The 25,866-nt window shown below is 38.3% G+C and overlaps 1 protein-coding gene across 3 annotated transcripts in view; it reads left to right on the forward strand.

The window, feature by feature from the left end:
- TRIM69 (tripartite motif containing 69) overlaps window positions 1-25,866 on the forward strand; it is a 54,303-nt gene that overhangs the window by 13,955 nt on the left and 14,482 nt on the right. For 2 of the 3 annotated variants that reach the window (XM_082388785.1, XM_082388783.1), the window contains exons 3-4: window positions 23,073-23,549; window positions 24,397-24,492. In XM_082388785.1, coding sequence (XP_082244911.1) covers window positions 23,073-23,549; window positions 24,397-24,492 — 573 coding nt within the window. The remainder of the gene's footprint in view (window positions 1-23,072; window positions 23,550-24,396; window positions 24,493-25,866) is intronic. The other variant, XM_082388784.1, reaches the window with a different exon arrangement.

Below are 25,866 nucleotides of genomic sequence, written 5' to 3' on the forward strand. Positions count from 1 at the left end.
GAATCACAAACTTTGGAGGTGGAAGGGGAGTCTTAGGAACTCATATTTTATGGTGGAAGAACTGATGCCCAGAGGAGTTAAACATCTTAACCAAAGTTACTCATTGTTCTGGTGGGAGACAAGGCTTCTCTCTTCTTTTTTAATAAATTTATTTATTAATTTGTTTTTATTTTTGGCTGTATTGGGTCTTTGTTGCTGCTCATGGGCTTTCTCTAGTTGAGGCAAGCGGGGGCTACTCTTTCGTTGCGGTGTGCAGGCTTCTCATTGTCTTGGCTTCTCTTGTTGCAGAGCACAGGCTCTAGAGCGCAGGCTCAGTTGCTCCGCGGCATGTGGGATCTTCCCGGACCAGGGCTCAAACCCGTGTCCCCTGCATTGGCAGCCGGATTCTTAACCACTGCACCACCAGGGAAGCCCAAGGCTTCTCTCTTCTAGCCCACTGTTCTTGCCCCAGGGCCAAAGACTCAAGAATGTGCAGACTTCAGGTTTTCATACAATCATCTTTACTAAACATTGTTAAACATTTTAGCCAACAACAAAACATTCAAGATGAAACAAAAAAAATTCTTTTTTTACTTGGGGACATCGTTTCTAGGTGATCATCAGCATTTCATAGCCATTTATTTGACAAAGAATTTGATCCAATGAATGCCATGTACTGTCAAGGTAAGCAAGACACAGCACAACCCAGCAGTTGTTCACAACTTAGGGAAGGGGCAGACATGCAATCAAACAATTAAAATAATTATGTACAAGCATGTACAAAGGTTTAGGGTGCTATAGAAATGTGTAAAGCAATGATTCCCAGCTGGGGGTGGGTCCCACTCCCATATACCCAACAGACGTTTGGCAATGTCTGGAGACAGTTTTGGTTCTCACAACTTGGGGGTGGTGGTGGTGGTGGTGATACTGGTATCTTGCGATCAGAGGCCAGAAATGCTGCTAAACCTCTTAAAGTTCACAGGTCAGTGCCCCAGCAACAAAGACTTAGGCAGCCCAAAATGTCAATAGGGCTGAGGTTGAGAAACTGTGGTAGACAGCCAGCAAAATATTTTCCACAAGGGATGGTTGAGGGGGTTATATCTTGGGGGACTGGTTGTGAAGAGTTTACTGAAGAGATAATGATTGGGGTTAGGGAGGGAAGATCCCCAGAATAAGGAACAACATGTACAAAGCCACAGAAGCATAGCATATTTGGGCAATCCCACGCACTGGTGGAAGAGCTGTAGGCATTAAGGCTGGACAGCTAGGCAGGGGCTAGACATTCAAGAAAATATATTGAGTTAGAGGAATTATTGTAAGAAAAACTGGTTCCATGATGGCTCTGTATAAGTCACTCAGGAGCACTGTCTAGGTATGTACTGCTGTGAGCTAAAACTGCTAAAGAAAGCTGTTTGAAATGAAGCTTTTCTCATCTTGCTTCCTTATGGTCTGGAGTTTTCCAGGCATTTGTTACTTTCTCAGAGTCCAAGCTGTTTCAATGGAATGTGAGCTCTGAGAGGTGGAATAACTATTAAAGTCAATTAGCTGGTGTCTCAATGCTGTGATGAAATCATGAGCAGGGATAAGGTGGTTATTTCTCATGTGTTAGACTTATAGGCAGATGATAATGATTATTTCCTCTTTCGTAGAGTGCCCTAGGACAGAAATGGGGATATGTGACCCTTAAGATTAGACTGCCACCTTGGATCTAAATGAGTTGCCTTCCCCTCCCTCACAAAAAATGGTGGGCAGGTAGGCCATTCCAGTCAGGGTTTCTCTTTCTTTTAAGCTAATGATGATCAAAGCAACTGACAAACTGTCACGGAATCTGCCAGACCTCACTCTGGCCTTCCCCGCCTCCCAGCTCCTGAACTTTCCCTTCTTCCGTCATGCTCTGGGCCCATTCTTAGCAAACTAACAGGTCACAGACTTCTGGTCTGAAACCATCCTAGGCCTGTGGAGCTCTGGTCCAAGTGCCTGCCTCTGTCCCCTGGTGGCCTGATGATAGAGCTTCATGGAGGTGAGTTACCTTTTTCTAACTTAGCTGATTTCCGGAGCATAATGTGGAAAACTGGATCACAGAAGAGGGTATGGATTTTATAGCATGAAAGAAAATTCAGGGAGATAGTTAACTTGTGGCAGCTTATAGCTTCTATACTCTCTCTAGGCCTTGGAATAATTGAGAATTTAGAGAAGAGAGTTTGGTAGGAAAGTGATGAAACCCACCAAACACTTTTGAGAAAAATTAAAATAAATACTATACAAAAATGTACTTTCCTTATTAATATAATCACTTTATTATTTTAGATTGAAAAAATTTATTATGTATAACTTGATTTGCTCATTATACTATCACACTCGGTATTTTATACTTAAAGTGGAGTTGACTGAACATTTTAAATTGAATTCCTTCAAGATCTCTTCGGAGCGAAAAGTAAATGCAGTTATATTCTGAATTTAGTGTTTTCTTGATGGTCGTACAGATAAAAGAAAATGTTTATTTACTACAAGAAAGGTAAAAAACCTCACTAAAATTCATCAACAAGAGATTGTGACACTGAGCCCTTAGGTTCTGAGTTATCATTTCCACCAGTTACCATTCTTACAAAGTTTAATTTAATTATGTGTATATTAATCATTAAGATCAGGTTCTAATTTCCTCTATCACAGGACCTTTAGATTTGCTCTTATCCTTCTCTGTCCTTAGCTGTTGAAACAAAAAAAGGTATAAGTGTTTTGTTTATAATTTCTAGAGGAAAAAAAAAACCACTATTGCCTATTCCTACTACATTCTTGTTCCTTTAAGGCGAGGTCAGTAAAAATAGACACTTTTCTCTAATAGTAAAAAAAAAAAAATCATTTGTGTAATCATGAACTTCCCCTTATTTCAAAATTTCAGGCAGAGGCTGGAAAGGACTGAATTAAATGACTTAAGATCTCTTTCAATTTTGAGTTCTGATAAGTCAAAAAGTTCATTATCTTTCCTTCTTACGTGAAAATGGCAGGATGTGTGAAGCATGTGTCCTGCTCTTATGGTAACTGTGCCATGTGGTTTGTCCTCTATAGATGAATCGTATTTCTCCATGTTTAAGGTTAATTCTTCAGAAAACCTGCCCATCAGATATTTTTTTAAATTAATTAATTAATTTGTTTATTTTTGGCTGCATTGTGTCTTTGTTGCTGCAGACGGGCTTCCTCTAGTTGCAGCAAGAGGGGGTACTCTTAGTTGCAGTGTGTGGGCTTCTCATTGCCGTGGATTCTCTTGTTGTGGAGCATGGGCTCTAGCCGTGCGGGCTTCAGTAGCTGTAGCACAGGGGCTCAGTAGTTGTGGCTCACGGGCTCTAGAGAGCAGGCTCAGTAGTTGTGGCGCACGGGCTTAGTTGCTCGGCGGTATGTGGGATCTTCCCAGACCAGGGCTCAAACCCGTGTCCCCTGCATTGGCAGGCAGATTTTTAACCACTGTGCCACCAGGGAAGCCCTGCCCATCAGAATTTTTAAAAATTACTTTGAAATAATAAAAACTGAGCAAAAAATGCTCTTAAATATGCAACAAAGGCCCTTACCAAGCAACAAATTCCCTTAAATATTTTATTAACCATGATTTCAAAAATCACAATCCAAAACTTCTCAGGAAAAAAAAATCTTGGGGAAAAATCATTTCTTCTGCAAGTTTCCAAGGACTACATTACTCCTTGCCTTTTCTCTGTTCTAGGAGACTATGCTTGGTGAATGGAAGGAGGAGGATGGGCTTTCTTAGACAGGCTTAGAAGGATGAATATCAATCCCTGACTTGGATTTCTCTCCCTCTGCCTTAAGGTTAGACTTTCTGTAAGGGGCGCCTAAGATTTCCAGGTAGAGAAATTGCAGAATCTTCTTTGGTTTCCAATTCCATTCCTCCCTCTAGAGCAGTGGGAAGTTTTTCTAGGTATTTTGCCTCACAAATTTGATCCATTTAATAAATTTAATTGCACAAAACATTGATTGGCTTTCTGGTGACTCAGTGATTAGGATAATGGGCTCTGGGTCAGATAAATTGTTCAAACCCAGGCTCCACCACTTAATTACTATGTGACCTTGGCAAGTTATTTAACCTCTCTAAGCTTCAATTTCCTTAAAAATGGAATAATATCTGTCTTATAAGGTTATATGAGGATTAATGTATACAAAGCATTTTGCACAGTGAAAGCTCAGCAAATATTAGCTAATATGATTAAAAGAATCCCTTGTTTTATAGCAGAGGCTATATTCATGAAAAGCAGGGTAACTGGCAAAACCTCAACTGGCAAGATGAATTCACAATCCAGTTACATCAACAATTAATAGGGACTTCCCCAGTGGTCCAGTAGTAAAGAATCCGCCTTCCAATGCAGGGGGCACGGGTTCAATCCCTGGTCAGGGAACTAAGATCCTACATGCCATGGGGCGACTAAGCCTGCGCGCTACAACTACTGAGCCTGCGTGCCTCAACTAGAGAGCCTGCGTGCCATAAACTACAGAGCCCACAGGCTCTGGAGCCCGCGCGCCACAATGAAAGATTCTGCATGCCGCAATGAAGATCCGGAGTGCCACAACTACGACCCGATGCAGCCAAAAATTAAAAAAATATAAATAAATAAATTTTTAAAAATTAATAACATTAAATATGTATATTTCATATCATGAAATTCACCCTTCTACCAGTGGCTTTTAGCATGTTCACAGTTGTACAACCATCACCACTATCTAACTTCAGAACATTTCATCACTCCAAAAGAAATTCCATACCGTTAACAATCACTCCTCATTTTCCCCTTGCCCCAGGCCTAGCAACCACTTATCTACTTTTTAAAAAAATTTTTAATTTTATTGGCGTATAGTTGATTTACAATGTTGTGTTAGTTTCAGGTGTACAGCAAAGTGATTCAGTTATACATAAACATATGTTCATTCTTTTCTGGATTCTTTCTCTTATACGTTATCACAGAATATTGAGTAGAGTTCCCTGTGCTATACAGCATGTCCTTGTTGCTTATCAATCTTATACATAGTAGTGTGTGTATGTTCATCCCAAGCTCCTGATTTATCCCTCCCCCCACATTTCCCCTTTGAGAACCAAAACTTTGTTTTCACTATCTGTAAGACTGTTTCTGTTTTGTAAATAAGTTCATTTGTATCATTTTTTAAAAATTAGATTCCACATATGAGTGGTATCATATGATATTTGTCTGTCTGATTTACTTCACTTAGTATGATAATCTCTAGGTCCATCCATGTTGCTGCAAATGGCATTATTTCATTCTTTTTTAAGGCTGAGTAATATTCCATTGTATATATGTACCATATCTTCTTTATCCAGTCCTCTGTTGATGGGCATTTAGGTTGCTTCCATGTCTTGGCTATTGTAAATAGTGCTGCAATGAACATTGGGGTGTATATATCTTTTTGGATTATGGTTTTCTCCAGATATATACCCAGGAGTGGGGCTGCTGGATCATATGGTAGTTCTATTTTTAGTTTTTTAAGGAACCTCTATTCTGTTCTCCATAGTGGTTATACCAATTTATATTCCCACCAACAGTGTAGGAGGGTTCCCTTTTCTCCACACCTTCTCCAGCATTTATTGTTTGTGTTTATAAAACACATGAAATAAAATTCCTAAATGGCATCCACTTCCAAAAGATACTGCATTCACAAGGCTTAAAAACCGGCTCTAGTAGGCAAGACTTTCTCTTAAATCACCTTCAATTGGCCAGGTTCGTCTACAAGTTTTATCTTATACAGAATGTATCTAATTTTAAAGTTTTCAAGATAGTCTGAGTGGCTTAAAATGCAATGTTTTTTGTCCTTTCATATTCCCTGATGGGCATAATTTTTCTGAGCACGTATTGAGAGAGGGTGGAGAATAAACACATTTTTTCCTCTTTACTTCCACAGAATTTCCCATTCAGCCTAGTACAAAAAAAAAAAAGGAATAATCTTTTAGAAAATCATTTGTTATCTTTGGTTAATGGAATTAAATGAATCATTAATATGTAAAGGGATGGTAAATTTAAAATTCTCACTGTACAACAGAACCATAGGAAATAAGACTAGAAATATGAGTTTGCAACATGTTGTAGAGAATTCTGAATTCTGGGGCCCTTTAAAAAAACACAAAACTTATTTTGGTAGGCTATGGAGAGCAACAGAAGATTTTTGAGGCAGAGGAGGGTTAGCAATTATTATTTCTATTAGCATTATTAACTAGACTCTGCAACTGATTAGACGATGGAGAATGAAGAAGAAAGCAGCCAAAGATAATTCAGATTTCAAAACTGAGATACTGGTAGTGCAATAGAAATAGGGAAGTCAAGAGAAGGAACTGATTTAGAAAGAAAGACACGTTCTGTTTAAGTCGTGTTGAGTTTCAAGGACCCAGTTGTGGGCTCAGAGATGTAGGCTCCCAGAGATTCAGATTTGGGAGTCACCTCTATAGCAGCTATACATGAAGTTACGGGCATGAATAGCTCACTTGGTAAGAAGAGAGTATAGAACTAGAAGAGAGCTGAAGACAGTCCTTGGTGATTATTTACTCAGGAAGAGAAGAAAAGGAAGAGAAACCAGCTGAGGCAGGGGAGTGGTCAGAGGCAAGAGAACTAGGACAGTGCTGCACTACAAGAGCCAAAGGAGAGACTCAATAAATCGAGGAGAATGAAGAATAAGTCATTAAATGAGTGTTTAGCAAACTCCACGGCAAGCTTTAAGAAAACAGTTTCTATAGAGTGCTGGGGTAGAGGGTCTGTAACAAGAGCAGAGATTCAGACAAGTTACCTTAAGCAAAGAGGTAGCCTCACTTATCCTGAGGATAAACATCCATCCCTCTAACGCATTTGTTGAGGCCCTACTATGGCAAGGTGTTGTGTTAGGTACAGGAATCCAGGAAAAGCCAAAGGACAGTGCTGTGGTTAACATAACAGAGCCACTCTCCACATTTGTTTCTATGTGTAATTCTTGTCTCTACCAACTAATTGACTCTTTCCACCCTACATCTCTGCATTTTTTTGCCTCCTGTTTAAAATTCATCTCTTAGATTCTGTTTCCTTATGATTCTCCATGTCATGACCTTTCTGTCCCAAACTCTACCTCATAGAAATCTTTAAGCTTTTGCTTCGACTGTCAATTTCCTGATTCTCTCTTTTGTTCCCAGAGCTAAATTTGCAAGAGGTTCTGGTTTGCCCAGATCATCTTTTTTCATTGAGTTGTTGAACAGCCCATGGAATCAGTCAGAAGCCCACCTGTATTTTCATCACCTGTGGCCCAGGAGAAGGATTGGAGGCCACAAGCTATGTTCAGGCTTAACCTTTAGCATGGACTATGGGAACGACAGCAACTGTGATTAATATATCGAGTAGGTATTGGGGGTGAATCTCAGTTGTGCGAAGAATAGTGCATAGCCTTTTCTATAACACTGTTTATATTGACTTTGAGTCCCCATTCCTGTGGCTGGAAGGAAATTTAACTTGTAATCTTTGAAGAGAGGCATCCATATTGATTATTGCTGTAAGTCCATTTACTCAATCTGGTTAAGATGGTGTATAGAGGACATACTGAAATATCTTCCCCTTTCCCTCCCCCCAACCCTTCTCTGAAAACATAAAATGGTTGGATAAATTGTGAAAAACAGTTGAAGCTTCGGTTTTCAAATGGCAGAATAAAAACAGTGATTTTTTTTTCCTCTTCTCAGAAATTCAACCCTCTTTAACTCAAAACTACAAGGAGAGTGAAAAATAGACAAACTTTTTTTGTGATGTAACTAGAAACACCTGTAAGCCTGGACTACAACCTATGAGTAAGAACTGCCCAATATAGTGAAAGTCAAACAGGAATGTGATAATGGATGCCTAAGGATGCAGATTTTATACAAAGTGAGAGTGACATAGCTCTCCAAAGAAAGTGACCCAAGACCCACAAGTCCTTGTACTGAACAATAAGAAGAGGCAAGCAGAGTGAAGTAGGGGCTTTTTTTTACACCCATTTGACACAAAGACTTGAGATATAGGGAAGGTGAAGTTGAAAAGGGACAAACAGCTATATTTGTAGAAAGCAGTCTGTTGGTGAGGAATAGTGAAGGACATAGACTCTGCATTGTAAGCAACCCTGAAATGCTAATCATGGGAAAAAGCAAGGGCTATAAGAACTCATGCAAATACTATTTCATAAAGAAAATGGCCTTAAATATGGTACTGCCTCCACCCTCTTGCAAGTCTCTTGCAAACAGCTGATTCAGGAAGAACTCACCTCATTCAATGTTTAAAGAAACAAAAATATAAGTAGCGTCCATAAAACAAGAGTGGGGAGAAATGTCCAGAGCAAAGCACAGAGAACTATGGAGTTAGAGAATATGAGAAGGAAATTAAGAGGAATGTGGGCTAGAGTGAGAGACTCTGACATTTGTCTGATATGAGCTTCAGAAAGACTGCAGAGAATACACGAGAGGTAATATTCCAAGAGAAAATGGCTATATTTGGTTCAGGCAGGCAAGACCCAGGTTTGGGAAGACCAGGTATCAGGGGTAAGGAACACAGGCAGTGTGGGAAACTAGGGAGCAAAGGTCTAGGGACTCAAGCTAAAGAATTTGGATAGAAAGAGGTGAAGATATAGGTATGGAAAGAGAGCAAAAGAAAGAGTCATCAATGAGTATGGAATTTGATGGATGGTGAGGCAAAGGATTTTTAGCCATGTTCCTTTGGCTAGAACAGATCTGACTATGAGTGAAACTAAGCTCACAAATAGAGGCAAACACAAAGTTATGACTGGGAATGGAGGGTTAGAAATGAAGAATAAAGAGTTCTGGATACTCAGATTCTCAAGGGGATGTACAGAAGATGGAGACAGCTCTGGTCTTAGGGTTAGAATTCTTTGGATTCCCTCGATTCTACCACTGACTTGAGTGTCAAAGCAAGTTCTGAGTTCTAGTTTTCCTTTCGAGAGCATGAGACTAACCCATGGACCAATCCTCAGGGATTCTGCCTCAGGAAAAATCTTCTGTCTATATTTAAGTTTTTCATCCTTCAGAGGCCACAGTGTGCAAACTGAAAAACAGTGTATGTACATTTAACATTTCTTTTCCCCCCATAATAATCTTCCTCACTTTTGCCTGCCCAAGATTTGATCTTTTAAGTCCCATCTTAGTATCCTATATATTTCCCTTGACCACAACCCCTAGTCATGCATCAGGGACCCATCTATTATTCTCTCCTAAAACATACTTATCTTCATTATATTGATACAAATTATCCTCCTACTTTGAGGAGGTTTCATCTCAGTCCCCATTTTTATACTCCTGGATCATAGCTTTTCATCTTTAGCATTTAGGAAAAGGTAAGAATACAGAGAGCTGGTAATGGAATATGCTGGGAGCAGTGGATCCTGGCATTGGAAAGTCTAAGGTGGGCAAGGTCACTTCAGGAATTCTGGCAGAAAACTCTGCAGGAAGTAGAGTCCAAAATCCTGGAATCTGGGAAGTCAATGGTGACAGCAAGGTCTTCCACACAGCTAAGTCAGACAAACCCCACAGGGTCCCTGAGGCTCCAGAAATTCAGTTCTGGTAAAGGTGTGACCTGTGAGATGAAACACCAGACTTTCTTTCAGGCCAGCCTCTCCTTGCTGATTCCAGAGCAGAGACAGGCTCTATCCATGGCTGGTGCTCAGATGAGACAGAAAAGGGTGAGTGGAGTGGGTAGGGAAGTACCACCCCTAGACCTGGGCATTGAAGGGCTTTTCCTTTGGCTTATGCTTTAAGGCTCCCACTCTCACCCTCCTCCAGCTATGTTCCTCTTTACAAGATAAGGAGTCCATGAGCCCACAGAGCCTATGCTCTTTCCTACTTTAAATTACATGCCATGTATCCAGGACTCTAAAATTCTCTGTCCAAAAGATTCTGAGTCCACTGTTAGGACTTCCATAGCTCCCATAGGCAACTGTGTGCCTAAAGGGCAGCTGTGTGTAGGGGTGTGTGTACATGTATGGAGCTTGGTTCTGTGGGCTAGGTTTTCCACACACATGCTTATGAGGTATGGGACAGGGTGAGGGGGTCGGGAGGGGAAGAAGAATGGGCCAGGGACTTCTAGTTGTACTTTGCCTTGACCCACAAGTGCTAGTGGAAACCCAGATATGAGCAGTTCATGGGCAGAGCCTCTATCTTACCCACTTCTATGCCCCAGCAAGTATGGTCATTAGAACAGAGCTGGAATTATTGAATGTTTACTTCATCAGACTCTTAGGTATTGAGCTCAAAGCCACTTCTGGTGGCTACTTTTTGATAATAGTAGCTATAATACAGCATTCTTCAATGCAGGATACTGACAACATAAAAATTCTTGCTCTGGAGTCAGATATAGCTTCAATCTTTTAAAATTGAGGTAAAACTTACATAACATAAAATTAACCATTTTATCATTTTTTAACCATTTTAAAGTATACAATTCAGTGACATTTAGCTCATACACAATATTGCGCAACCACCACCTCTATCTAGTTCCAAAATATTTTCATCGCCCTCCCAAAGAAACCCCCATACCATTAAGAAGTCACTTCCCATTTCTCCGTCCCCCAGCTTCTGGCAACAACTAATATGCTTTCTGTCTCTATGGATTTACCTATTCTGGATATTTCATATAAATGGAATCATATAATAAGTGATTTTTTATGTCTGGCTTCTTTCATTTAGCATAATGTTGTTGTAGCAGATATCAGTGCTTGATTCCTTTCTATGGCTGAATAACCTTTCATTTTATGGATATGCCACATTTTGTTTATCCATTCATTAACTGATGGAATTTGGGTTGTTTCCATCTGTGGCTACTGTGACTAGTGCTGCTATTAATATTTACATACAAGTTTTTGTTTGAATATCTGTTTTCCACTCTTTTGGGTATATACCTAGGAGTAGAATTGTTGGATTATATGGTAATTCTCTGGTTAACTTTTTGAGGAACTGACAAGCTGTTTTCCACAGCAGCTGCACCATCTTACACTTTCAACAGCAATATATGAGGGTTCCAATTTCTCCACATCCCCACCAATATTTGTTATTTTCCATGAAAAAATATAACAATCTTCGTGGGTATGAAGTGGGATATCACTGTAGTTCTTATTTGCATTTCCCTAATGATGTTGAGCATCTTTTCATGTGCTTGTTGGCCATCTGTCTATCTTCTTTGAGAAATGTCTGTTCAAGTCCTTTGCTAATCTGTAAATTGAGCATCTTTTTGTTGTTGATTTGTAAGAGTTCTTTATATATTCTGGATTCTAGACCCTTAGGTATATATATTTGCAAATATTGCCCCCCACTCCCACTATTCTGTGAATTGCCTTTTCACTATCTTGTGAAAAGAAAACTCAAATTAGTTTCTTTTCTTGTGATGTCTTTATCTGGTGTTAATATCAGGAAAATGCTACCCTCATAGAAAGAGTTAGGAAATGTTCCCTTCTATTCTATTTTCTGGAAAAGTTTGGAAAGGAGTGATGTTAATTCTTCTTTAAATGTTTGGTAGAATTCACCAGTGAAGTTATCTGGTCCTGGGCTTTTCTTTGTTGGGAGGTTTTAAATGATTGATTCAATCTCTTGTTATAGGTCTGTTCAGATTTTCAATTTTTCCTTGGGTCAGTTTTGGTAATTTCTGTGTTTTTCTATTTCATCTAGGTTATCCAATTTATTGGCATACAGCTTTTCATAGTATTCTCTTATAATTCTTTTCTGTTTCTGTACAGTCTGTGGTAATGTCCCTACTTTCATTTCTTTTTTATTTTATTTAATTTATTTTATTTTTGGCTGTGTTGGTCTTCATTGCTGTGCGTGGGCTTTCTCTAGTTGTGGCGAGCGGGGGCTACTCTCCGTTGCAGTGCGCGGGCTTCTCATTGTGGTGGCTTCTCTTGTTGCGGAGCACAGGCTCTAGGTGCGCAGGCTTCAGTAGTTGTGGCTCACGGGCTCTAGAGCACAGGGTCAGTAGTTGTGGCGCACAGGCTTAGTTGCTCCGTGGCATGTGGGATCTTCCCAGACCAGGGCTTGAACCCGTGTCCCCTGCATTGGCAGGTGGATTCTTAACCACTGCACCACCATGGAAGTCCCGCTACTTTCATTTCTGATTTAGGTAATTTCAGTCTGTCCTCTCCTCTCCTCTCCTCTCTTTCTCTCCTCTCCCCTCCTCTGCCCCCTTCCATCTCTCTCTCTCCACCTCCCCCCCTCCATCCCTCCCTCTCTCTCTCTGTCTCTGTCATCAGTCCTGCTAAAGGTTTATCAATTTTGTGGATGTTTTTCAAAGACTGAACTTTTGGTTTCATTACTTTCCTCTATTGTTTTTCTATTCTTTTTCATTTATCTCCACTCTAATCTTTATGTCCTCTTTTGCTAGCTTTGTGTTTAGTTTGCTTTTCTAAATTCTTTAAGGAGGAAAGTTAGGTTGATTTGTGATTTGTGATCTTCCTTTTTTTAATGTAGATGTTTATCAGTACAAATTTCTCTGTTAACACTGCTTTCACCACATTCCATAAGTTTTTGTATTTTGTGTTTTTGTTTTCATTCATCTCAAAGTATTTTCTAATTTCACTTGTAATTTCTTCTTTGACTCATTGTTTAAGAGTTGTTCTTTATTTCCACGTTTGTTAAATTCCAGGTTTCCTTCTCTTAATTTATAATATCATTTCATTGTAGTCAGAGAAGATAGTTTGTATGACTTTAATCTTCTAAGACTTATTTTGTGTCCTAACATATGGTCTATCCTGGAGAATGTTCTCTGTGCACTTGGTAAAAATGTGTGTTCTGCTATTGTTGGGTAGAATGGTCTATATATGTCTGTTGGGTCTAGTTGGTTTATAGTGTTGCTCAAGTCCTCTATTTCCTTACTGATAGATACTCTGTCTAGTTGTTCTATTCATTATTGAAAGCTTAGTATTGGGGCCTACAGCTATGAATGTAGAACTATCTATTTCTAACTTCAATTCTGTCAGTTTTTGCTTCACATATTTTGGTGCTCTATTGTTAAGTGTGTATATGTTTATAATTGTTATCTCTTCTTGATAGATTGACCCTTTTATCAATATATAATGTCCTTATTTTCTCCTATAACAATTTTTGTCTTAAGTCAATTTTTGTTTAACATTGGTGTAGCCACTCCATCTCTCTTTTGGTAATTATTTGTATGAAATATCTTTCCCATCCTTTCACTTTTAACCTATTTATGGTTTTGATCTAAAGTGAATCTCTGGGCTTCCTTGGTGGCACAGTGGTTAAGAATCCTCCTGCCAATGCAGGGGACATGGGTTCGAGCCCTGGTCCGGGAAGATCCCACACGCTGCAGATCAACAAAGCCCGTGCACCACAACTACTGAGCCTGCACTCTAAAGCCTGTGAGCTACAACTACTGAAGCCCACGTGCCTAGAGCCTGTGCTCCGCAACAAGAGAAGCCACCACAATGAGAAACCCACATACCGCAACGAAGAGTAGCCCTTGTTCGCCGCAACTAGAGAAAGGCACACACAGCAACAAAGAACCAAAAGCAGCCAAAAATAAATAAATAAATAAATAAATTAATTAAAAAAAAACTATTTAAAAAAAGTGAATCTCCTGTAGACAGCATATAGTTAGATCATGTTCTTTTTATCCATTCTCTCAATCTTTGCCTTTGAATCACAGGTTAATCCATTTTCGTGTAAAGTAATTACTGATAAGGAAAGACTCACTTATGCCATTTTTCTATTTATTTTCTACATGTAATATCTTTTCGTTTCTAAATTCTGTTACTGCATTCAAATAAATTTGTTCTTAGTGTCCCATTTTGATTCCCTTTCCTTTTCTTTTTCTATATATTGTTTTTATATATTGTCTAGTATTTTTCTTTATTGGTTACCCAGGGGATTAAAATTAGTATTTGAATTTTCTAACAATCAAGCTAGAAATTCAATTCACATTAATCAAGTGTGAATTAATACCAACTTAGTTTCAATAGTACACCAAAACTCTGTTACTTCTCTTTATGTTGTCATTGTCACCAATTACATCTTTATACATCATATGCCCATTAATGTATGCTTAAAATTATTGTTTTATGAATTTAAAAAATGATAAAGGAGTTAAAAACCAGAAACTGCAACAATTTTGTCTTTTATATTTACCTATGTTTACCTTTACCATTGTTCTTTATTTCTTAATGTCTTCAAGTTACTTTCTAGTGTCCTTTCATTTTAGCCTGAAGGACTCCCTTTAACATTTCTTGTAGAGCAGGTCTACTAGTGATTACCTCCATCAGTTTTCATTTATCTCCTCTTTCATTTTTGAAGGTTAGTTCTGATGAATATAGAATTCTTAGTTAACATTTATTTCTCCTGCATTTTAAATATATCATCCCACTGTCTTCTGGCTTCCACGTTTTTGAAGGAGAAATCAGCTGTATATCTTATTGAGGCTCTCTTGTACATGATGAACTGCTGCTTTTTTTTTTTCTGCTTTCATGATTCTCTTTGTCTCTGTCATTTGACAGTTTGACTACACTGTGTCTTGGCATGATCTCTTTGAATTTACCCTGCTTGGAGTTTGTTGAGTTTCTTGGATGTTTATAGATTCATGTCTTTCATCATATTTGGGAACTTTTCAGCCATTATTTCTTCAAATACAGTTTCTGCACATTTCTCTCTCTCCTCTCTTTCTGGGACTTCCATTATGCATATGTTGGTATGCCTGATAGTGTCCCAAAGGTCTGTTAGGCTCTGTTCATTTTGGTCATTCTTTTCTCTTTCTGCTCTTCAGTGAATTTTTAATTTCAGTTATTGTACTTTTCATTTCCAAATTTTCTATTTGCTTCCTTTTCATTATTTCTATCTTTTTATTGATAGTCTCTATGTGATGAGACATTGTTCTCCTGGCTTCCTGTAGTTCTTTGTCCATGGTTCCTTTAGCTGTTTAACCATATTTAAGATAGTTGATTTAAAGTCTTTGTCTAGTAAGTCCAAATCCTGGGTTTCCTTAGGGAAATTTTCTATCGATTTTTCTTCCCCTGTGAATGGGTCATACTTTCTTGTTTTTTTTGCATGGCTTTTTTATTTAAAACTAGATATTTTGTATATTATAATGTGGCAACTCTGGAAATGAAATTCTCCCTACCTGTTTTTGTTTTTTTTTTCTGCTTATTGTGGGTTGCTGTTTTTCACTTAGTGACTTTTCTAAACTATTTTTTTAGTTTGCTATCTCTGTCATGTGTGGCCACTGAAACCTATGTTCCATTAACTTAGTGGTCAGCTAGTGTTTTGACAAAATTTGGCTCAAATGCTTGGAGCCAAGAAGAGAAAAAAAGAAAAATAAAATGTAATCTTCCAGTCTTTTCCAGTTGGCTCTGTGTTGGGCACTCCTTCAACATTTAGCCAGGCCACTTACAACTCTGCCTTAGCCTTTACTTCTCACTCATGTGGAGCCTGATGGTCAGCCAGAGGTGAAAGCTTAGTGTCTTCTCAGGCATTTTCTGAACACATATCCAGACCTGGGCATGCACTTGGGTTTCTTGACTCCCCAGTATACACTGGAGCTTTTAAAAGCTCTTATGCCCCACATATCTTATTTTCTAACTTCCTTCCAAGGCTTTTTGGGCTTGTCCTATTATCCCTTCCCACAGGCTGCTGTATCCAATCCTTTTGCCTTTAAGTACATTAAGCAAAAGCCTCCCAGGAGCTGCCCCAGCCCTGGGAACTCTCTGGGTTAGACAAAACAAAGGCAAGCCCTTGTTCTGACCCTTGAGGGAGCCACCAGACAAAGTGGAAAATACTACCATAATTCTTTGAGAATAAGGTACATATTTCCTCTGGCACTAGCAACTTGCACCAAGAGTGCAACTGCCATCTTCATGGCTGCCACCAATTTGGAGAGTGAGGGATGGTAAGTGAATGAAAACACTACAGTACATTCTTACTACAATGTGGCAGCTTCTTTCTTTAGTTTTCCCCTAGTTGTAATTTTTTTTTTTTACTAGGTCCTGGAGTTCTGCAAAGGTTGATTCTGACAGTTTTTGCAAGTTTATTAGTTGTTTTTGTGGAGTTCTCCCTTGACTTCCTCCTCTGCCATATTTAGTGATGTCAGTACGGAACTGAAAATTTTAATCTACTGCATTTTGTACTTAAATTTAAAACTTAGAGCTTAAGCATATTTAGTATAGATGAGGAAATAAAATGAATCAGGCAGCTGCTAAAGGCCCAATTCAATGTTCTTCTGTAGAAAAGTGTTCAATGGTTACTATTAATCAATAGGAAGGGCTGGGCTCCTTTTTCAGTTTAATGCTTTGCCTGACCTATCAAAGCTACTCTTGTTTTATTGACTGATGTTCTTAAAGTCTATCTGAAGCCTCTGCTGGCTCTGCAAACTGAAATCCCCAAAGTGTTCAGAACTACAGAGAAAGAAGGTATTTTCTTCCTGAGTTCTCTTCTCAAAATGAGGGGTGGGAAGTACTAGGTAATTATAGTGCCTGCTTGGTCCACTGAGTTTGGACTTGGACACCTGAGTCTAGGTAGAGTGAGAGCATATTTGTTGGCTCCAGCGATCAGCTTGAGAGTAAAAAAGACTGGCTTATTTAAATCACTCAGAATCTGGGTCCTAATTGGCCAGAAAAGAATCTTTCCTGCCCTTCTCTCTTCTTCCCCTTTTACTATTTCTGTATGTTTTTTCCCCCACAACTTGCCCTTGATTTGTGGCCCTTAGCCTTACACATAGAGAGAGAGGTGGTCATGTAAGTGGTATAGTTAGAGTACAGCCAGGAATGCAGCATCTAAAAGACTACTAAAGTGGGATTTCCCTGGTGGCCCAGTGGTCAAGACTCCACGCTGCCACTGCAGGTGGAGTGGGTTCAATCCCTGGTCGGGGAACTGAGATTCTACATGCTGCGTGGCATTCCCAAAAAAATTTTAAAAATAAAAATAAAAGAGTACTAAAGCTTGAAATTCTGTGATTTAAAATGTATTACTTTGAACTACCAGTTCAAGATGGCAGGCTGCACATACTGTCCACCTTCTCAAAAATCCCATACAAATTTCATAAAGTATACATATAACAAAGAATAAATCCACACCTGTGCTAGAACATAGTGAATTGCTAGGAGTCGACCAAGAACACTGGGGAATGTTTGAATGATATAAAGAAAATGGGATTTGGTGGTATAGAAACCAAACTGATAAAAAATCTGCAGCACAACTCTAGAGGAGAGACTGCTGAAGTGTTAGATCCTGACAAAACACTTTAATAACTTTAAGTTCAAAGTCAGCTGTGCTTACAGTAGAATAAGGCTAAAGTTCAACTGAGTATTAATTGAGAGGTTGGCAGAGATGGACCAGTTCTTGGCTCTGTGTAAACCGGCTTTGTGTTAGTGCCAGGTACAGCTGGCAAGAGCCTCTCTCTAAACAATGCAGGAATATTCTCTCAGTGTAGGAGTGAAAGCTGGAGAGAGAACAGGACAGTGTTCCTGGTAACTTCAAATTCTTACAACAGATGTGGGACCTTCACACACAGAAGGGATGTTTATCTGTTGGCACATTCCATCTGATTCATTTAAATCTGCCATTGCACTAACTTCTTATATGCCAAAGAGACCCACAGAACTGCAATATTAATAGATCTAGGCTTTCATTCATAAAATGGATATTTAAGAATCATCAGAAATTTTGAGTAATACCCACAACATGAAAGAGAAATCTCAAGCTACACCAGCAGAACAAATAACCAGAACAAAGAAACAAGAGTTACTACCAGAAACAAAAGAGAACTAAAAAAAATTTTAATCTACATCTCAATAGAGATTAAAGAGAACAACTTCATCCTGGAATATTTGAGAAGGGAATAACTAAACAACAAGAAAGCAGTCTTGGAAGTTAAAAACATGATTGCCTTCTAGCCAAAAATAGCTCTGAGAAAGGACTGAATATCAGAATGAATGCAGCCAAAACTGAATTAGTGGATTAGAATATCAAATTTAAGAATGCTCCTAGAATGTAAAGGGGTGGGGGAGGGAGAGAGAGGGAGAAGCTTTAAAGAAAAATTACGAGACAAAGATGTTAGATGTAGTAGATTTAATGTCCATCTAATATGAAGTCTAAAGGAAGAAAACAGAAGATAAAAAGGAAGCAATAACCAATAAAGTTAAATAAAAATTATCTGAGCTAAATAACGTTTTGATTGTTTAGGCTAAAAAGATCACTTAATACTGAGAAATACTGAAAAGAGAAATAAACTTAGAGCCATCTTGCTAAAAATTTGTGAATTTCCAAATAAAGAGAAAATCCTACAAGTTTCTAGAGGGAAATAAACTCCTTCCTAAAGGAAGTGAGAATCAAACTGTCACTGGATTTCTCATCCATAACACTAAATGCAAATAATGGAAAATGTCTATACAGTACTGAGAGGGAAAGGTTTGGAACTGAAAGTTCTAAACCTACACAAGCTATCATTCAAATGCTAGGACAAAATAGGGTTACTACTACTGGAAGTGAAATTATTCCAATGGAATATACTCCCTATTCAGACTTTCTTTAAAAATTACTTGAAGATATACATTTTAAGTTCCATTTCTGGCAAAACTGTGAACCATTTATCCTGGAAAACCTACCACTATAGAACATCTAGAAATGCCAGTTAAGCTGTAACAAACATCCTTTGTAATGCATACTTGAGTGTAAAAGAAAGTAAAAAGAAATTCCAAAGAATACAGATTGGAAAGCAGTGAGATGGGCTGGAGTTACTGAGAGCTGTATCTGCACTGAGACCTTTTGTGTATCTCAGGAAAACCCAGATTTAACAATCTTTAGACCCACACCAAGTATGTAGTTGGACCTGAGAACCTTGAATAAAGGTAAAACATTTGAAGAGCTACATCCTCAGTGAAGGAGTAGCAAAGAGAAACAAAACAAAACAAAACTTAACTATCTTGATCTGGGGTCTGAGTGATAAACAAGAGTGTCCCTAGAGAATTTTTAACCACAAGCTTGCCCTCATACAGGGTTAGGCTTAAAATTTACAATCCCTTTATGATCTAGAGACTTGAAACCAATAATATTAACATAAAATAGTGGAGGTTGGTAGTAATCTGGATCTCCAAGCAGAAGTAAACACAGATATTCTCTGTAGGGACTCACCTCTAATATAGGCAAAGTATAAAATAGAAGAGATTTATAAACCGAATTACACTAAAATTAAGAACTTCTGTTCATGGGAAGACACTATAATAGGGGTGAAAAGACAAGCCATATACTGAGAGGTGGGAGAAGATATTTACAACACAACCAAAATAGAACTAGTAACTGGGATATATAGACAACTACTCTGAATCAATAAGAGGACAAACAACTCATTAGAAAAAAATGAACAAAAGACTTAAATGGACACTTCTCTTAACAAAAGAGGATCCACAAATACGTGAAAAAACGTTCAACTGCATTAGTAATCATAAGAATGCAAATTAAAGTTACATTGAGGTACCATTACACACCTGCTGGTTTGGCAAAAAATAGAAAATTTGACAATAATATGTGTTAGTGAGGATATGGAACAACCAAAATTTTCATCCTCTGCTAGTACAGTGTAAATTGCTACATTTATTTTGGCAAACCGTTTGGTATTATCTAGTAAAGGTAAAGAGTTACATATCCCATGATCTAGCAATGCTATTTCTAGGTACAGATCCTTGAGAAATGCTTACACATGTTCACAAAGAGACACAAACAAGAATGTTATTAATAGCATTGAGCATTTTTTACAGATTGAAGGTCTGTGTCAACCCTGTGCTGTGCAAGTCTATCAGTGCCATTTTTCCAAAAGCATTTGCTCACTTTGTGTCTCTGTGTCACATTTTGATAATTCTTGTAATATTTCAAACTTTCAAGTTATTATATTAATTATATGAGATATTACATATTATTATATTTATTATTATATAATTAAATATATAATTATATATTATTATTCTATTTATTATCACAGATAATATGTTATCTGTGATTAGGGATCTTTGATGTTACTATTGTAATTGTTCTGAGGCCCCACAGATCATACTCACATAAAACAGGGAACTTAATCGATAAAGGTTGTTTGTGTTCTGATTGCTACACAGATGGGTCATTCCTTTGTCTCTCTCCCTTTCCCTGGGCTTCCCTATTCCCTGAGACATAACAATATTGATATTTGGCTGACTAATAACCCTACAATGACCTCTAAGTGTTCAAGTGAAAGGAAGAGTCACATGTCTCTCACCTCAAATCAAAAGCTAGAAATGATTAAGCTTGGTGAGGAAGGCATGTCAAAAGCCAAGATAGGCCAAAAGCTAGGCCTCTTGTGCCAGTTAGCCAAGTTGTGAATGCAAAGAATATGTTCTTGAAGGAAATTAAAAGTGCTACTCCAATAAGCATGTGAATAGTAAGAAAGTGAAACAGCCTTATTGTTGATAATGGAGAAAGCTTTAGTGCTCTGGATAGAAGATCAAACCAGCTACAATGTTCCCTTAAGTCAAAGCCTAATCTAGAGCAAGGCCCTAATTCTCTTCCTATGAAGGCTTACAGAGGTGAGGAAGCTGCAGAAGAAAAGTTTGAATCTAGCCGAAGTTGATTCATGAGGTTTAAGGAACCATCTCCATAACATAAAATTCAAGGTGAAGTAGCAAGTGCTGATGTAGAAGATGCATCAAGTTATCCACAAGATCTAGCTAAGATCATTGGTGAAGGTGACTACACTAAACAACAGATTCTCAATGTAGATAAAACAGCCTTATATTGGAAGAAGATGCCATCTAGAACTTTCATAGCTAGAGAGGAGTAGTCAATGGTTGGCTTCTAAGCTTCAAAGGCCAGGCTGACTCTCTTGCTAAGGGCTAATGCAACTGATAACTTTAAGTTGAAGCCAATGCTCATTTACCATTCTGAAAATCCTAGGGCCCTTAAGATTTACATTAAATCTACTCTGCCTGTGTTCTATAAACAAAGCCTAGATGACAACACATCTGTTGACAACATGGTTTACTGAATATTTTAAGTCCACTGTTGAGACCTACTGCTCAGAAAAAGATTCCTTTCAAAATATCATTGACAATTCATCTGATCACTCAAGAACTCTGATCGAGATGTACAATGAGATTCATGCTGTTTTCATGCCTGCTAACATGACATCCATTCTGCAGCCCATGGATCAAGGAGTAATTTCGACTTTCAAGTCTTACCATTTAAGAAATACATTTTGTAAGGCTATAGCTGCCTTAGATAGTGATTCCTCTGATGGATCTGGGCAAAGTAGATTGAAAGCCTTCTGGAAAGGATTCACCATTCTAGATACCATTAAGAACATTCATGATTCGTGGGAAGAGGTCAAAATATCAACATACACAGAAGTTTGGAAGAAGTTGATTCCAACCTGCATGGATGACTTTGAGGGGTTCAAAACTTCAGTGGAGGAAGTATCTGCAGATGTGGTGGAAACAGCAAGAGAACTAGAATCGGAAGTGGAGCCTAAAGATGTGACTGAATTGCTGCAATCTCATGATGAAACTTTAATAGATGAAGAGTTGCTTGTTATGGATGAGGAAAAAAGTGGTTTCTTGAGATAAAATCTACTCCTGGTGAAGATGCTGTAAAGAGTGTTGATATGACAACAAAGGGTTTAGAATATTACATAAAATTAGTTGATAAAGCATTGGCAAGGTTTGAGAGGACTGACTCCAATTTTGAAAGAAGTTCTACTGTGGGTAAAATGCTATCAAACAGCATTGCATTCTAAAGAGAAATCATTCATGAAAGGAAGAGTCAATCGATGCAGAAAACTTCATTGTTGTCTTATTCTAAGAAACTGCCATAGCCACCCCAGCCTTCAGCAACCACCACCCTGATCAGCTGTCAACATCAAGGCAAGACTCTCCACTAGCAAAAAGATTACCACTCGCTGAAGGCTCAGATGATGGTTAGCATATTTTAGCAATAAAGTATTTTTTAACTAAGGTATGTGCATTTTTTAGATACCATGTTATTGCACATGTAATAGACTACAGTAATAACTTTTATATGCACTGGAAAACCAAAAATTTTGTGTTACTCACTTTACTGTGATATTCACTTTATTGTGGTGGTATGGAACCCAACCTGCAACATCTCCAAGGTATGTCTGTATATAACATTTTTTCACCAAAGAACATGAGCGGGAATGTTCTCAGCAACACTATTTATAATAGCTCCACACTGGTAATTACCTAAAAGTCTATCAACAGTAGAATGGAGAAATAAATTATGGTATATTTACACAATGGATACTATACAGCAACGAGGATGAATGGACCACAACTATATAGAACAATATGAATAAATTGCACAAATATAATGTTGACCAAAGAAGCCAACAACAAAAGAGTATATATTGCATGGCTGCATTTATATAAAATTCAAAAACAGGCAAAACTAATGTATAGTGTTGGAAGTCAGGATGGGGGTCAGCCTTGATGAGGGATAGTGACTTGAAGCAGGCGTATGGGGAGCTTCTGGGATGCTGAAAATATTTCTTGATTGGGGTGATGATTACACAGATGTGTTCATTTTGTAAAAAGTTATTGAGCTGTACACTTATGATTCTGCATTTTTCTGTATAAATGTTATTTCTGTAATGTGTTTTTTAAAAAGGATGGGTGGAGGGCCTGGATGATATTATGGTTGGTGATATTATGCCATTGACTGAGGAATCTTGACTGATCTTCCAATTCTTTGCATATGACTTCCAGAAAACAAAAAAACCCAAAAAGGTAATAACTAGTAGAACAGAAGTTGGAAGTAAAACTTTCAACTGAAACACAGAGAAAGTGGGTGAAAGAAGTGATGTACAATGAAATACATTTCTTTGATTCAGTACTCTTTCTTCTTCTGCCTTGGTTCTCTATTAAAGTTTAATAATGTTGGGAGTAGTAATAAACTATGATGTTAGATAACAATGAATTTATTGATCACTTTCAAAGAAGAGATTATGGTGCTTTTACTCTGACTGCACCAATTCTCAGCTCCTTTAGGAATAGAGCCCACTATCCTGGAATGCTGAAATGGGCAATAAGAAAGAAAAACTCATTTTAGCTGTTCTTTTCCAAAGGTATCTTCCAACCCCTCCGTCAACATTGACCCAGACAACTACGTTGAAGTGAATGATTTTATCACTCAGATACCCTCTAAAGCGCAGATACAAGATATTACTATGGAGTTACACTGCCCACTGTGTAATGATTGGTTTCGTGATCCACTGATGCTAAGCTGTGGCCACAACTTCTGTCAGTCTTGTATCCAAAACTTTTGGAAGCAGCAAGCAAAAGAAACATTCTGTCCTGAGTGTAAGATGCTATGTCAATACAGCAACTGTACATTTAACCTTGTACTGGAGAAGCTGGTAGAGAAGATTAAGAAGCTACCCCTACTCAAGGGCCATCCACAGTGCCCAGAGCATGGAGAGAACCTGAAACTATTCAGTAAGCCAGACGGGAAACTGATATGCTTTCAATGCAAAGATGCTCGATTGTCTGTGGGGCAGTCTAAAGAATTCCTGCAGATCTCTGATGCTGTCCATTTCTTCACGGTGGGTGAGCCCTGGGTCTTGAGCAATCTTGAGCAATTCCTTAGTAAGGCTGGGAAAAATCTTTTGTTGGACTTCTTCTCTCTTCCAATACCACCCCTTTATTCAGATGATTACTAGAAAGCTCAGAGTGCTCAGAAAATACAACATATCTTGCAAAGTTCTTTTTCTATAGTTGCCAATTATAGGAAAGCAGTGAAGGAGCTCTGGTCTACTCCCTCAGTCAATCAAATATTTACCCAAACCCTGCCACGACAGCATTCTACTAGACACTGTACAGAATATGGACATATAAGATACTGCTTTTGTTATAAAAGTCTTGAAATTTAGTCAAGTTTAAAATGAATAAAACCACTAAAGCAATATAAGATAGTCTACTGTTGTGAGCTAAATTTTTGTCACATTTGTAATTCACAAACGTTTAGAATTTCAGAGGAGATTAGAGAAAACTGAAACAGTCAGGAGAGGCATGGTGAAAGAAAGTTTGAACTGGAAAATTATTTGAATTTGGATGGGCAGAAGGAAGAAATGAGTGTTTTAAGTGAGAACAATGCAAGTAAAAGTATAGATAGTGAGAACAGTGTAACTAGAGTAGAAAATATATAGAGCTCTGTTATCTTCTTCAAACCCCTGAAGTTAGCTAATAAGAGGATAAAACTAAGTTTTTCTGCTGCTTGTAATTTTCCTCACAATTTTTGGAAGAGACAGGAATTACGATACAGGGTAAAGGAAACTTTTGTAGCAAGAGCTTCCTTTTTTTTCCCCTGACACCCTGGGGCTTTGGGGGAGATGTCCCTTATGGCCCTTTATCTCTCAATTACCATGGGTTAATTCTATATGGTATTCCCAGGAGGAGCTTACCATCCATCAGGGTCAACTGGAGGCAACCCTGAAGGAACTTCAGTCCCTGAGGAACATGCAGAAAGATGCTATTGCTGCTCACAAGGTGAGGAGCAGGGTAGAGGGGTTATGAGATACAACCGGAATATACCCTCCTTGTAACTTCAGCTATGTGGGTGGAAAGGTACCTTTACATACCAGGCACCTTTGAACCAAGGTCTCTCAGATTGCTGGCTTTTCTCATCTGATTTGATCTTTCCTAGCTTCCCTAAAACTAAATAAAACTATTGCTTATACTTTCAACTTCACAGGAGCTTAATGGTTAAGAGACTTGGCAAATCAGTTCCTAGGTTGGGGGAATAAACTGGGAGTTCTGTTTCTTCATTAATTATTCTATAGAGGGGTGTCTTCTCTGGCATTTGGCATCTGGAAGAAGAAATATGTACAATGAGGGAAAGAAGAAGGATAGATGGAAATGATGTCTCAAGAGGATCTTGTTCTTGTTGTAAGAGCTCCTAGTTCAGCTATTACAGTCAACATTCATTCATTCAACAAATATTTATTGAGTGGGTGAGGTATTATACTAGACACTATATTCCTACCATGGTGGGAGATAGATGTTAATTAAACAATCCCACCAATAACAATAAAACAACAACTGTGGTAACTACTATAAATGAAAATATAGGGTATATTAGAGCATATAAATGGAGAATCTAATCTAGACTGGGTGTTCTTTGAAGAAGCCACTTATTAAAAATTGAGAATTGAAAGGGTAAGTGTTATCCTTAGCCAAGTGAACTGGGTGAGGTGAATATGAAGGAAATTGCCTGGAAAATGTTCTGTGAAGAGGAAAGAGCATACGGAAAATTTCTGAGACAGGAAGTTAGTTGCTATGTTAAACAGAGAGAAGGCCAATTAAGCTGGATCATGGTAAGCAAGATGAGACTGAAAAGGCAGATATGGGGCCAATCATGTAGGCCCTTGTAGATAATGTTAGGAATTCTGAACTTCATCCTGTGAATAATGAGAAGTCATTAAAGGGTTTAAATAGGACATGGCTTCATCTCATTTTGAAAGCATCAGTCTGGTGGCTGTGTGGAGTATGGATTGGAGAAAGACAATGACAAGGATAATAGTTAGCAGAGGGCTGTGGCAGTGATCCCAGAGAATGATGATGGCTTGGACTAGAAAGGCAGTAGAGATCAAAAGAAATAAATAGCTTCAGCATATGCTTTGGAAATAAAAATTACCTGCATGTGGTGATTGATTAGATGTGAGAGGTGAGTGATGATATCAAATAGACAGTTGGATATAGGAATCTGGAGCTCAGAAGTTGCTCTAGGATGAAAATAAGAAGTCAGCATATAGATTGTATTTAAAGTTGTGAGAGGAGAGGCTATTACCTAGAAAGAGAGTGTAGAATGAGAAGGGGAAAGAGCCCAGGGCAGAATATCAAATAATCTAATATTTAGAGCTT

This window comes from Balaenoptera borealis (genome assembly GCF_965194805.1).
Source record: "Balaenoptera borealis genome assembly, chromosome: 3".
NCBI classification, from domain to species: domain Eukaryota; kingdom Metazoa; phylum Chordata; class Mammalia; order Artiodactyla; family Balaenopteridae; genus Balaenoptera; species Balaenoptera borealis.